The sequence below is a fragment of the Aulonocara stuartgranti genome (genome assembly GCF_965226115.1).
Source record: "Aulonocara stuartgranti genome assembly, chromosome: 3".
NCBI lineage: Eukaryota > Metazoa > Chordata > Actinopteri > Cichliformes > Cichlidae > Aulonocara > Aulonocara stuartgranti.
The window spans coordinates 73,624,394-73,638,248 of NC_138941.1; the positions used below are offsets into that span (position 1 = coordinate 73,624,394).

The window sequence follows — 13,855 nt, forward strand, 5'->3', positions numbered from 1 at the left end:
ATGACAGACAAATAAAAACAATAAAAAATAAAAACATCATCAAAGAGTCCAGTCATGTCCACACATGAGATGGGGGAGGACTGGAGGACTTTTTCAAATGTGTCAGATAAAAACGGGGCTGGACTGGGGTGGAAAATGAGCCCTGGCATTTTTGCATTCTTCCTACAAAAAGTCTCTTTATCCTTCAAGCTCGGGTCCTCTACCAGAGGCCTGGGAGCTTGAGGGTCCTGCAGTATCTTAGCTGTTCCCAGGACTGCGCTCTTCTGGACAGAGATCTCCGATGTTGTTCCCGGGATCTGCTGGAGCCACTCGCCTAGCTTGGGAGTCACCGCACCTAGTGCTCCGATTACCACGGGGACCACCGTTACCTTCACCCTCCACATCCTCTCGAGCTCTTCTCTGAGCCCTTGGTATTTCTTAGGCATCTCTTGTTGCTTCTTCCTGATGTTGCTGTCATTCAGTATTGCAACGTCTATCACTACAGCCGTCTTCCTCTGTTTGTCCAACACCACTATGTCCGGCTGGTTAGCCACCACTAGTTTGTCCATCTGTCCCACAGGATCTTAGCTTGGTCATTCTCGACCACCCTAGAGAGCGTCTCCCATTTTGACCTCCAGGCCATACTCAGCACAGACGTTATTGTATGTCTTTTTTATTATTATTTTATTATTATTATTATTTTATTATTAGTTATTGTATGCTTCTCAATTATGTTCTGTTACTGTGAAGCCAAGTGCTACATACGCTTGGTCATATTTCTTTGTCTTAGTTTTTGGGAGACTTTTGTCTAATTATTTCTGCCTCTCTTTTCATTTTTTCATTTTTCTTGAGGGCTTGTTTACTGCACTTCATATCTCCTGCTCTGTACTGTGTCTGCACACATGCAAAAAACTCTGCACTCACTGCAGTGAATGTGCAATTACACTTTCTAGCACGGCTAAAAAAGCAAGTTCCCCTGAGTGCGCCCCACTATTTGAAAAGGACTGCTGTATACTATATATATACTATATATGCTGGCCACTTGCGTATGGTGTTCTATCAATGCCCTTGCTTACATCTTGCACTCTGCTGTTATGGAAAGTTTGAAGCCTAATCTTAAAAGTAGAGATAGTGTCTGTCTCCTGAATCCAAACTGGAAGCTGGTTCCACAGAAGAGGGGCCTGAAAACTGAAGGCTCTGCCTCCAAAAAAATAAATAAATAAATAAATAAAATATATATATCAAATACTCTACGATATAAAATACTCTACGAACAAGAAGTAAGCCTGCAGTGTTAGAGGAAAGTGCTCTAATGGGAAGGACCCGGCCAACATAGACTGCGAAGGCCGAGCCCGAAGTGAGAGCCTGTGAAACTAGACGTGGAGTTTAATAAACTCAGCTGTCTGCTCCTTGCTATCTAAAATATAACAGGACACTGGCATAAATTCTCGACCATCTCACACTTTTGTTTAATCAGTTTTCTGTTTGACGTTTATTCAGCTGTGTGAAAACTATAATTTTAATCTCAGCCAAACCGATTTATTCAGGAACAAATAGAACACTGAAAAAAGGACACCGAATTTGGACAGCCTACGTCGCGTCGCTGTGATGTAATCGGCCTACAAATGCAGCCTCGAAAAGAGGAAGGTGTACTTACCGTGCAGGAGGATCACAAACACCACAAACATCTTCATGTTCCTGTCAAACTCAGAGACTCTTTAAAAGCCCTTCAGGACATCAGCTCACAGCAGCTTCACTTTCCTCTGCTGATCATCTACTGACACTCTCACACTGCTTCACTGTCACAGCTCAGAGTTCAGCTTCACACTTTGTTAAAGCACATCTGTGGAATGAAGTCCGGCCGGCCACAGATCACTTCTGAGGAAAGAGGAGGACGTCGGCTTTCCTCCTAGTTTCACGCCCGAGCGCTCCGGTTGGAGGCGGCTGCTGCGGCCTCACCCTGACACGCACAAAGCTCCGCCTCCAGTCCTGACCATGAAACATCCACTGTAGCTACAACGATGCAGATGTGACCCTCAGCAGCTGGATTTCCTCTCCATAGATGTGTTTCCATGCAGATCATGGACATAAAGCAGCTCCAGGATGAAGAGTGTGAAAGAACTTCTTCCACTACAGTATTCATTACAGCACTGTGGCACTCCACAAACCCTCACACTGTCTCAATCCCTGTTTCCAGTTTGACTGAGAGAAGGCCTGAAGCTCAGCCAATCACAGGACAGGAAGTGATCAGCTGACACAGTGATTTGAAGCTGTCAGGGTGAGGCTGCTTCATGCAGGTGTGAAACTATGAGGAAGCTGAACGCCTCCTCTTTCCTCAGAAGTGATCTGTGGCAGTCTGCCATCATGTTTGGCTGCTCACACTAAATGTGACTCACTGGAAGTAAAACTACACGTACACAGGTGTGTGTCAGGTATATTTAATTTTCTGTCAGGGACTGAAACGAACAAATATTTTCAGACACAGGAAAATTTGTGGAGGCAAAAATGTGTCTTTAAATGATCTTTAATCAAGTTTGGATTCAAACATTTGTAAAATACTTCATCTTATTTTCTATTTGTGTCTGGATTGAGGCACAAATGATTTTGTTTGTATATCTTAGTTTGTGCCTGATGATCACATCATACACAGCTGCAACTCTCAGAAGCCAAAATTCTTTCTGCATTATTTATTAGATTTTTACGCACCAGTCTACCATTGCTTACAGCTCTGTCGACCGCTGTTGGGTTTTTAAATGACCTCCGACAAGAAAGCCTCTTTTCTGCTGTTTAATACAGGAGAAATTTACATTTTTAAAATGATGCCAAACTGCAAAACACTTGGCTGTCTCTAATAAAACCTCTGTAACTTTACCTGATGCTGCTGAAGAAAAGCAGAGTAATGTTGATTCATGGTTTTCTTCAGTTTTTGTTCTACTGCAGAATATTTTTAAGGTTGTCAGGCCAGGAAAATCTCCTTCATGTTTTTCTGTGTTTTAACCTCAGTTACTTTGACACAAAGGCATCTGCTGTGATGTTTACACCTCTGAGGAAGTCTCACAAGTGTCAGTACAGATAAATGATCAGAATTATAATATTTCTGACTGTCTGAGGCAAAATTGAATCAAATTGAATAGGGGATCAAACGGCATCAGATAATGAGCCACAGACAATCAACTCAGAGCCCACTGAGAGTAAATGGGGGGAAAGTGTTTACATTGAGTCTGCCTACAGGAGGGAGGTTGAACGTCTGGTGTCCTGGTGCAGCCACAACAACCTGGTGCTGAATGCCCAGAAGACAGTGGAGATTATTGTGGACTTCAGGAAGCACACAGCCCCACTCCCCCCCATCATCCTGACTGACACCCCCATCACCTCTGTGGACTCATTCCGCTTCCTGGGTACCACCATCACCCAGGACCTGAAGTGGGAGCCCACCATCACCGCCGTCACCAAGAAAGCCCAGCAGAGGATGTACTTCCTGAGGCAGCTGAAGAAATTCAACCTGCCAACACGGACGATGATGCAGTTCTACACTGCAATCATCGAGTCCATCCTCACCTCCTCCATCACTGTGTGGTACGCTGGAGCCACTATCAGGGACAAACAGAGACTGCAGCGTGTTGTGCGCTCTGCTGAGAAGGTGATTGGCTGCAGACTCCCATCTCTGCAGGACCTGTACACCTCCAGGACACTGGGGCGTGCAGCTCGGATCTCAGCTGACCCTTCTCACCCTGGACACAGTCTGTTTGACCTGCTCCCCTCAGGCAGGAGGCTCCGGTCCATTCGCACCAGAACCTCTCGCCACAAGAACAGTTTCTTCCCCTCTGCTGTTGGACACATGAACAATAACCGTATGACTGTTCCCACCACTAACACATGACCCTACGCTGTGTCACTGCATCATTTCATGTTTGCACTGATCACCACCTGCACTCATGTATATATCATGTATATATCTTTCTACGTAGCACTTTTAATTCTTATTCTTACTTTTATTTTCATGTCTTTTTAAGCGTAATTTATGACACTATGTTTGCACTGAAGCACCGCAGCAATTTCCTAATGTTGTTTGTAAACCTGCTCAACATTTGGCAATAAACCCTTTCTGATTCTGATTCTGATTCTGATTCTGATTTGGAAGAGAGTGGCTTGACCAGTTTCCCTGGTTAAAACACAGTAAAGCTGACAACATGATGCACTGAATTTACTGTGGTGTGTGTGGAAAGACTGTATGGACAGCAATTTAAAAAAAAAGTGCACATATAAAACTGAGGTGTTAAAAATTTGTGTGCGCCTAAGAAAAAAAGTTGGTAGTTGCACCAGTGCAACCATGGCAGAAAGTTTCATTACTGCTTTTGCTATAATGAATGTATTGTAATGTCATGTAATTTTATTAGAAATGTATTAGGAGTTTGTATTTTGAGATATTAGAATCAGAACAGAAAAGAAAAAGAAAGAAAGAAATTGGTGAAGAAGTTTACAGAAGGAGAGGGAGAGAAAACACTGAGGATCTGCTCCAAACCTGTCCTAAGAAAAACAAACAAAACAAAAACAATCAAACACACACACACACACACACACACACACACACACACACACACACACACACACACACACAACAAAACCAAGCGCGCCACAGGCCCAGAGATCCAAGACCCAAAGACCTCCTCACCCCCAAGCAGGGGCCTGACAGAGCCAGGGGGGCCAGGCCCCACCAAGCAGCCATTAGCCAGAACACACCCGAGCACCAAGAACCACCAACTCACCAGAGGATGGGGGCACCAGCCACCAACAGAGAGTGTGGTGGGAAATAGTGTCAGTTTTGATAGTTTATTAGAGATTTCCATCATGAATTCATTGTGGAAACTGAGCACAAGTTAAAGACCAAACACAACTAAATGTGTTTATCATCCAAATATAAAAGGGTGTTCTAATAATATGTGGCTTACACGCCTGTTAAAACCTGCCTGGTGACAGATGACACTGACAGTAATCTGCTGATGATTGAACTGCAGATTTAATGCAGGAATATTTCCTGTTTGAACTCTTCAGGGACCCGTGTATTTCCTGAGCAAACACTCTTCTCCTCATGCTGCTGCTGTGCTGGCAGCTTTAAGATGCAACAATAAATATTTCTATTGATTTGCACAGAAAGCTTTGAAAAAGCAACAGAACAATAAAAGCAGCAGCAGCTCTGACTGTGTTCATACCAACTTAAATATGTCAAAGTCAGGTTTCTGTTTAAAACACTGAATGTTTGAGTTACAAATACACAGATTTAACTACATTAACTTAACTGTGGTGTAAAAACTGGATTCATTGACTGCTATGTAGCAAACATAGAGCTCAGTTTAACACACAGAGTAGAAAGGTCTGTATGAGAATGAAGCTGCTGATGCAGGGCTGTACACAGGATGAGGAATAAAGGACTTTTCTATGGTTTCCTTTAGCTGTTGCTAGCTTGCCATTTTTATGCCTCACTATTAGCATCTTGTAAGACATGCGCTATTTAGCCAATTCTGGCTGCATCAAATTCAGATTAAGCCTCACAAACATTTTCATGTAAACAAATCTTTTGTGGGACTTAATTAAAGACAATTAACAAACTCCTGGACTGCTGCAGTCTCTCTGACAGAACACTTAGACCAGACTTGTATCCCCAGTATAAATATATTTTACAAACATCCTTCAAAGAGCCACTTTTTACTTTCTTATTTGAAGTACATTTCAGAGCCTGTACTTTTTTACTTTTACTTGAATAAAGAAGTTGAATCAGTACTTTTACCTTTACTGGAGTATTTTTAATAGTAGTATTTGTAGACTTATGTCTACAAAGTCTGTTTGTGGACTTAAGTACTGAATGTCTGTACTTTGCCAACTCTCCTCATGTCCTGATGTGTTTACCTGTCCAAGCTGCACAGGTGAGTCTGACTCTGAGCTCAGCAGGATTCAGCCTGAAGCCTCTGCACTGAGACAGCACCCTGACCCTCACACTCAGCTTTTCATTCTGCTTCTTATTACACTTAACCTCCTAAGACCTGAACTCTTCCACAGCAGCATTTTTAATTTCTCTTTGATATTTGGGAATATTGGGGCCCGATGAATGTAAAAACAAAGAATTACCAGATTTTTTTTTTACCTTATTTTTGTTTTTAAGAAAAATAGGAGCCACATATGAGGAAATTCATTTAAAATTTTGATAGGACAGTAGCAGTATAATGTCCTCGTAAGTGGATATCAGGCCCTTGTAGAGCAAAATTGAGTATTTTGGTCTAAATAACCCAAAATGTGATGTCCACATATGTGGACGGCAGGTCCTAGGAGGTTAATGGTCTGTGTTTGATATGTGACTCACTTATATATTTCTCATTGTTTTCATCCACAGCTCAGACTCTTCTTTTAAATTAAACCAATCGTTTCCTCCTCTTGCTGTCAGTGTGGTTACTGAACATGAACTCTGATCTCTGAGTGAGAGCAGCACAGACTGAATACCAGGATAACAACCTGACATACTGTTTGGTTTTTACATGTATTATTATTAGGGCTGTCAGTGTTAACGCGTTAACATGAATTAGCCCACGTTAACGCACTAGCCACTCAGCAAAGACCAAACAGACCCCTGGATGGGCTCAGCCAGCAGGGGGGCGTCTGCAGGAAGGACAAACTGCCCAAAATGCATTGACAGACACATTTCAGGGATTTTGAGTCAGTCTGTGCTCCAGATGGATTAATTGTTAATTGCGTTAGTCATGATGATGGCATTAACGTGTTACTGTGGCTTAAATGCGTTAACGCTGAGTAACTCCTTATACGGATTGATCTGTGTTAACTTGTTAATGTGAATTTGCACATTTTAATGTGTTAACACTGACAGCCCTGATTATTATTATATTCTTTTTTTTGCCTGTCCCGTCCAGCAGTGTAGCAGGACAGGACACGACGAGAATGAGAATTATTGTCTGAAGGCCAAAAACATGCCCAACAGAATTATTTTTCCAAGTGCATCATTACTGCTTTGGCTATAATGGCAGTCATATTTTATTAGAAATGTATTCAAATTTTTTATTTTGAGTTATTACTATCAGAACAGAAAAGAGCGTCTGAAGAAAAGAAAAAGAAAGAAATTGGTGAGGAAGTTTACAGAAGGAGAAGGAGAGAAAAAACACTGAGGCCCTGCTCCAAACCTGCGTAAAACACACACACACACACACACACACACACACACACACACACACACACACACACACACACACACACACACAAAACAACAACAGAGAAACCGTGGCAACAACCAAGATATGTACAAGTACCAGTAAATGATAACATTAAATGTTACTGAGCAGCACACAGGACTACATGATACGTTTAGAGGCAGCAGCCAACCAAGATAGTGTGTGTCTGTGAGTATGTGTGTGTGCACCTGTGTGTGCGTGCTTGTGTTCAGAAGGTTTCACCATGTAAATGTCTAATAGTGGGTATGTGGAGCCATAGCCCCCCCCCCCCCCCCCCCCCTGTAGGAGATGAAGCAGGCATGGAGGAGATGCAGGCCCCAGATATCTAGATGCCCCCAGAGTACGAGAGTCCAAAGAGGCTCACCGCAGGGGGAATCGCACTACCTACTCAGAAAAGACCAAAGCAGACCCCTGGATGGGGTCAGCCAGCAGACACAGTGCAGAAGCCCCAGGGGCCCCCGGCAACGAGCCAGCAGGCCACACATAGCAGATGCCGGGAGTGACTCAGTACACACCGGAGCACCCAGCCCTGGACAGGTGGACTGAAGGTCCACCTGTGAGACATGAAGTCCCAGGATCCTGATCTCCATGGATGGAAAACAGAAATTTAATCAAGTGAAGATCTTTCAGACTCATTGATCCAGCTCATTCTTTGGATATAATCAGAACTATTAATCAGCATCATTTTGCATTTCTTTTGGAAAAGCAGACAAACACCAAAACATTATTATATTTTGAAAAACACTGACAGCCACCAGTGCTCCCCTCAGCCTCCCAGTAGATGCAGCTGTGGTATAAACGTCTAAATCCTGCATCACTTTGTTCTTGTGTATTGTTCACAGATACTCATGAGAGTAAAGAGTAACTTGATTATTTAAAATTCCCTAATGCACCAAAGGCTTAAATAGATCATATATATAGTGATCCGTGTGTAAATAATTGTTGAGGATACATTTTTAAAACTCAAATGAAGCTGGGACTCAAACAGCAGAACATTTTTATACCACATTTGTCTTTTTTAATTCCTTGAATATAATGGTATCTTTAAAAATTACATTTATTAATATTATTATTATTATTATCATCATCATCATCATCATCATAACAACTGAAAAAGCTTCTCGGATGAGAGGTGAAACGTCTTCAAGTAAACTTAAAGTCCAGAGTTTTTCTTTCCAAGCTCCTTAGACTACGATGACTGAGAACCTTCACAGACATTCCTGATTATTATTATTTGCTTTCTTTCATATTTATGCCTTTCAGTGTTTTTATTTAATTGTTCACCTGGTTTGCTAAGTTGTATTTAACATTTCTGTTCAGCCTGGAGCTTAGAGACAGATTTACATTTCCAAATATCACCGTGTTTATTTCCGGTTTGTTGTCACCGTTGAAAGACTCCTTAATGAAGATCTTAGAAACTTATTATTTCTTTTAACATCACAAAACCGAATACCATCTATATATAATTGCCTTAACTTGGGGGAGATGTCAGAATATATTATATCATTTACAACTATGTTTTTAAGTGACAATGGAATGGATTTTAAACCCGATTAAATTTACTTTTAGAACATTGGATATTAAACTTTTGGCAAAACTCTTGATGTCCTAGAACATGTCCTTCCTCATCTACAAAATGGGCAATTGCCCAAACACCTTTTGATAACCAATCTTGAATAAAAATAGATTTTCTGTTCATCAGTATATATCTATTGTTCCAAATTGGGCTATTATATGGAGTGAAATTATGTTTAAATAACATTTCCCAGTAAAGAAGGACCTGTTTATGGAATTCAGAGAGTTTAGCAGGTAGCTTAGTAATTTCAAAGTCACACTTTAGGAGAAAATCGATGCCCCCCAGTGTGTTAAAGACCTTACTTGGTATAAAAAACCAAATGGAGTGTGGATTATTTAGGAAGGATTTTAACCATTTAAGTTTCAAAACACCATTCATTATATCAAAGTCAACTGCGTTTCCACCACCTTCAATGTATGATTTAACCAAATCATCTTTAGATATATAATGGCACTTATTGCTCCAAATAAAATTAAAATTCAAGCTATTAATTGTTTTAATAACTTTATTTGATATTGATAAAGAGTAAGCTGGATATATAAATCTAGATAAACTATCCATTTTGGTTAATAATATTCTTTCGTACAGTAATTGTGAATGACACTCCTTTAACGCCAGTAGTTCACATTTATTTAAATTTAACTTTAAGCCTGAAGCTTTTGAGAATGTAGTGATTATTTGTTTTACCAGGGGAATCTGATGTTCATTTTTTAAGAAAAGAGTAGTGTAATTATTAAAAAATTATCCATAATCTCATTTCCGGCAACGCTGCTGTTTTTTTAATTAGAATTGCGAGCATCTCCACAACCATTATGAATAACAACGGAGAGCTTCCACACCCTCCTGTGCTGTGTTTAGTGCGGAGAAGCGGAGCTCAGAGGGCTGAATGAGCTCGGCTCAGACCGGAAACAGCGCAGACACGAGGCTACGTTAGCATGGTTAGCTAGCTCTGCCATAACAATCTGTGGCTACAGAGTCCACAGTCTGTTAGTCTGGTCTGTTTCTAACCTTCCCTCATACTTTTACTATTAAAGCCTCGTCATTAAATCTGTATTTCCAACACTGTGTGAATTTCCATGACGTCAGAGGCGCGAGCTGCACCTGACTAACACTTCCGGTCACAGAGGACTGTCTGCGGAGCTGCTGCAGGTTAAACAGAGACTTTCTTACCGTTCATGAGGAGCAGGAGCACCACCAGCGTCTTCATCCTCCTTTAAAAACAAACCGACACAAAGTCCCGTTAAATCCTCTGCTGACCCAACGAACCCACAGCTGGACACACCTGCAGCTCCAAACACGCCCACGCACAAAGGTTACTTTCTGTTTAACAGGAAGTCTCCGTGTGTCGCAGATATCAGATAATAAAATGTGAAGTAGATTTGAAATAAAACGTATAAATGTGCCACATGAACACAAACAGCTGGATCATTGTGGTCTGAAAGAAAGTCTGAGGCTCAGTGATGTTTGTGGGAATAGTTCATGGAGCTGTGATCACCTTCATGCAGGAAGTGAACTTTGTTATGGTGAAATTATAAAAGCGTTTCTATTTAAAATGTGTTTTATAAAAATAAAACATTATTAAATTATGATTTAAAGCTTCAGCCTTTAAAGTGGTGAGAGAGTTAAACTGAACACATCCTGTTAAAATCTGATTCATGAGGCAGTAATAAGATCTGCAACAGATTAATAACATAATCTGAGTTATGGAAGAGCCTCAATAAATTAAGAGTAATATCATCAATTTTTTTCATTAAACTTAAGTCATAACTTTTAACCTCAATAAATTAAGAGTAGTATCATCACCTTTCATTAATTTGAGATCTGACATAACCTTTTATAAATGTGATTTATGATGTAAAAGCTCATGTACTGATGAGAAAAGAAGGAAAATGTGACATTTTCACATCTTTTTTATTGTCTGTGTTGAATCCATCACAATCTACTATGATAAACATTTAAGTAGTAACAATGGCAGAGTTGATATCAGTGGGAATCTGCTTTGTGATTTTTTTTGTTTTACTTTTATTGTTTAATCAGTAAAAAAAACAAAAAAAACAAAGCATAATAAAAACTATGAAATTGTAGTCATGCTTTTATGAGTGTGATGTGATTAGTGGTAGATCCTGTGTTTGTGTATCAGAGCCTATGAGCAGTCATTGAACCAGCAGCACACATGCTTCATTCCAGCTTAAATGGGAAGTCAGATTTCCAGCTGGGAAAACCAGAGAAGCTCCACCAGCCTGGACTTCAAGATGGTGACAGCGTAGTAAAACCTTAAAGAAGGATCTTTGTTGGTTCTTGGAAGATGTTTCTGCTCTCATGTGATACCTGGAGAGTCTCAGGTGTGTGACTCCTAGAGGGGCTGTCACCTTGGAGGTGGTGCTGAGGGTTATTGACAGACTACTGGTCATGTGACTCATCACCAGTGTTGGGTAAGTTACTTTAAAATAGTAACTTAGTTACATTACTAGTTACTTCTCTCAAAAGTAACTCAGTTACTTCAAGTTACTCGTTACTTTCAAAGTAACTAGTTACTAGAGAAAGTAACTTTGGTTTTACTCAGAATTCTCTTGTTAATGTGTTGCTTCCATAACTTTGCCAGTCTTCTAGCTTGCTTACTTGCCACATGTGCACTGTGCCACCTACCAATAGAAAGGAAAAGATAATGTGCATATTTCCACGAGAGAAATCCCACGCCTGGACCGTCATTGACTGCTGCCATGATTCTAGCCTACGTCACAGAGTCATGTGTGCTTTTTACATCCAACACAAAAACTGCAGTCGTGGTGCTTTGACTGTACTCAGAACTTGGAAATTCTGCCTTCTGAATAGGAAGATGTAGGCAACACCAGACTGCAGATGAGCTGCATACAGGGCTGGACTGGGACAGAAAATTGGCCCGGGCATTTTGACTAGAGACCGGCCCACCATTATAGGAAAAATCATAAAGCCTTTGAATGAAAACAAACGCTGTTGTGACAGTGATGTTCACTGTTCTGATGGTATATATGCATCAATCTATCAATCGTTTGTTGTAAGATTCAGATAATTATTTAATAATCCATAAATACAGTGGGGCAAAAAAGTATTTAGTCAGCCACCGATTGTGCAAGTTCCCCCACCTAAGATGATGACAGAGGTCAGTAATTTGCACCAGAGGTACACTTCAACTGTGAGAGACAGAATGTGAAAAAAAAATCCATGAATCCACATGGTAGGATTTGTAAAGAATTTATTCGTAAATCAGGGTGGAAAATAAGTACTTCCCATCTTCATAAAAACGATCCGTCTTTCCTGCTGTGAGCTTGACAAACTCCAAGTCCAGCTTACACAGAGGAGAAAAAAGTATTAACGTTTAAAATAAAGCATAAAATCCATGAAATGAGAAGTAAAGATGATTTGATTTTACATTCTGTCCACTCGGTAGCTGCGTGGCTACAATCACACCTGACAGTATCACCTGGAAAGAAGGCTAAAACATGTCTGTTACCCACTTCCACACCAAAGTTGTCCACACAGTGAAACATTTCCATTTATTTGGAGTATTTACATACAAGTCCATGATTCCCTCATTTTAACTCTGATTGGGGTCCAATCAGACCCTGAGAAACATATTAGGTTTTTAGCTGATGTTCAACTTTCCGAGAGCCTTTTTTCTTATTTTCTCTGTCTGCTGTTTGTTCTGTGTGTTCACATGTCTGCTGTCAGACTGTTTAAACGGGCCTATCAGAGCCCGTTGCCGGGCAGATTATTCACCCTGGAGCTGCAGCTGTGGAACAGCCACAGCCAAAGATGTTTGGTGTGACGGGCGCACCTGCAGACACACAACTATGCAGTGAGTGACCCCCGTGCAGCAACACAGATGCAGTATGAGTTGTGTTAGTTTCACACACACTGCACACACAAATATAATGACCCACACTTCTTGTTCATATATCTCACTCATTCATTTGGACTTTGGTGAAATCCATTAGTTCTACTTGGAGCACATTTAGTGAGCTTTTGTACAACACAGTTAAATTCTGTCTTTGTCACATTTCTTTGTTTTCCTGCTGCTGAAGGCTCCATGTGACTGCTGAGGGCTGCTGGTAGTTCTACACAGGAAGTGCTGATTGGACCAAACCCAGCACAGCCCTCTCATTGGGGGCCCATGTTTGTGTTGTTGTTGGATGATTGTTGGTATTTGTGTTGCCCTCATGTCTCACACTGCTCTGATCTGCCAGTATTTAAGTCCTCTTTGTTTCTTGTGGGTCGGCTCACTTTGATTGTGTTGAGCAGTTAGTTTGGAGTGAAGTTGTTTGACTTTAGTTCTGATCAGCTGACCTCTCTGAGGCCCCGTGTCACTTCCTGTTGGATATTTGTGCATTTCTGGCTAAATCAAAGACACTTTTTCCCAAAATGGCCGCTGTGTTCTCACATCTGAGTGGCTCGCTCCATCACACTCGCTCACGCCCCAAAACATGAATGTGATATAAGCGTGCCCTGAAAGCTGAATACAAACATATAGCAGGTCACAGCAGTGTGGAGAATATGAAGATGAGCTCAGACAGTCAAAGATTCTTTTCTATGGATGTTTTTCAGGAGACGTTTGGTCCCTGCAGGAGTTTGAGGCTCAGACCTGAACAGTTCACCTCCTACCTGACGCACAGCGTGGGCTTCAGCTCACACACACCTGTACAGGTACACAGCACACAGCCACAGTGAGGAGCCCAAGACCTCTGATTGGTCCACAGCTCTTTCCACTTCATATTCATGATGTTTGTGATGTTGCTGGTTTGTTCACATGTGTTTTTTCTGCAGATGATCCAAACTGATTTAGTTGTGTGATAAAGTTACAGGATGTGTTGTTGCTGTTGAAGGAAGCTGGAAGTCCTTAAAATGTGCCTGCAGATCATTTGCTGCTCACTTCTACTTCCTCACATGTGTGACTGTGTGGAGCTGTGGGGCCGGACTTTAAAACTACAAAAAGATCAGTACAGGTTATTAACGAGGCCGGGTTCTCTGATCACAGCGATCCTCTGTTTCTAAAGTCCCACGTGATCACATTTATGATGTGGTTTCTTTTCAC

At 41.2% G+C, this 13,855-nt stretch overlaps 1 protein-coding gene across 8 annotated transcripts in view; it reads right to left on the bottom strand.

Annotated features, from left to right (window-relative positions):
- LOC309703501 (butyrophilin-like protein 2) overlaps positions 1–13,855 on the bottom strand; it is a 522,068-nt gene that overhangs the window by 42,118 nt on the left and 466,095 nt on the right. The window contains exon 1 of one of the 8 annotated variants that reach the window (XR_014275913.1): positions 9,958–10,434. The exons of 5 other annotated variants lie outside the window; for them this stretch is intronic. Coding sequence is in view for 2 of the 3 variants with exons in the window: in XM_082528386.1 (XP_082384512.1) it covers positions 9,958–9,994 (37 nt within the window). In the remaining variant the exon portion in view is untranslated. Of the gene's footprint in view, positions 1–9,957; positions 10,435–13,855 lie in introns of those variants that run through there. 2 more of the 8 variants (XM_082528386.1, XM_082528385.1) reach the window with 2 other exon arrangements.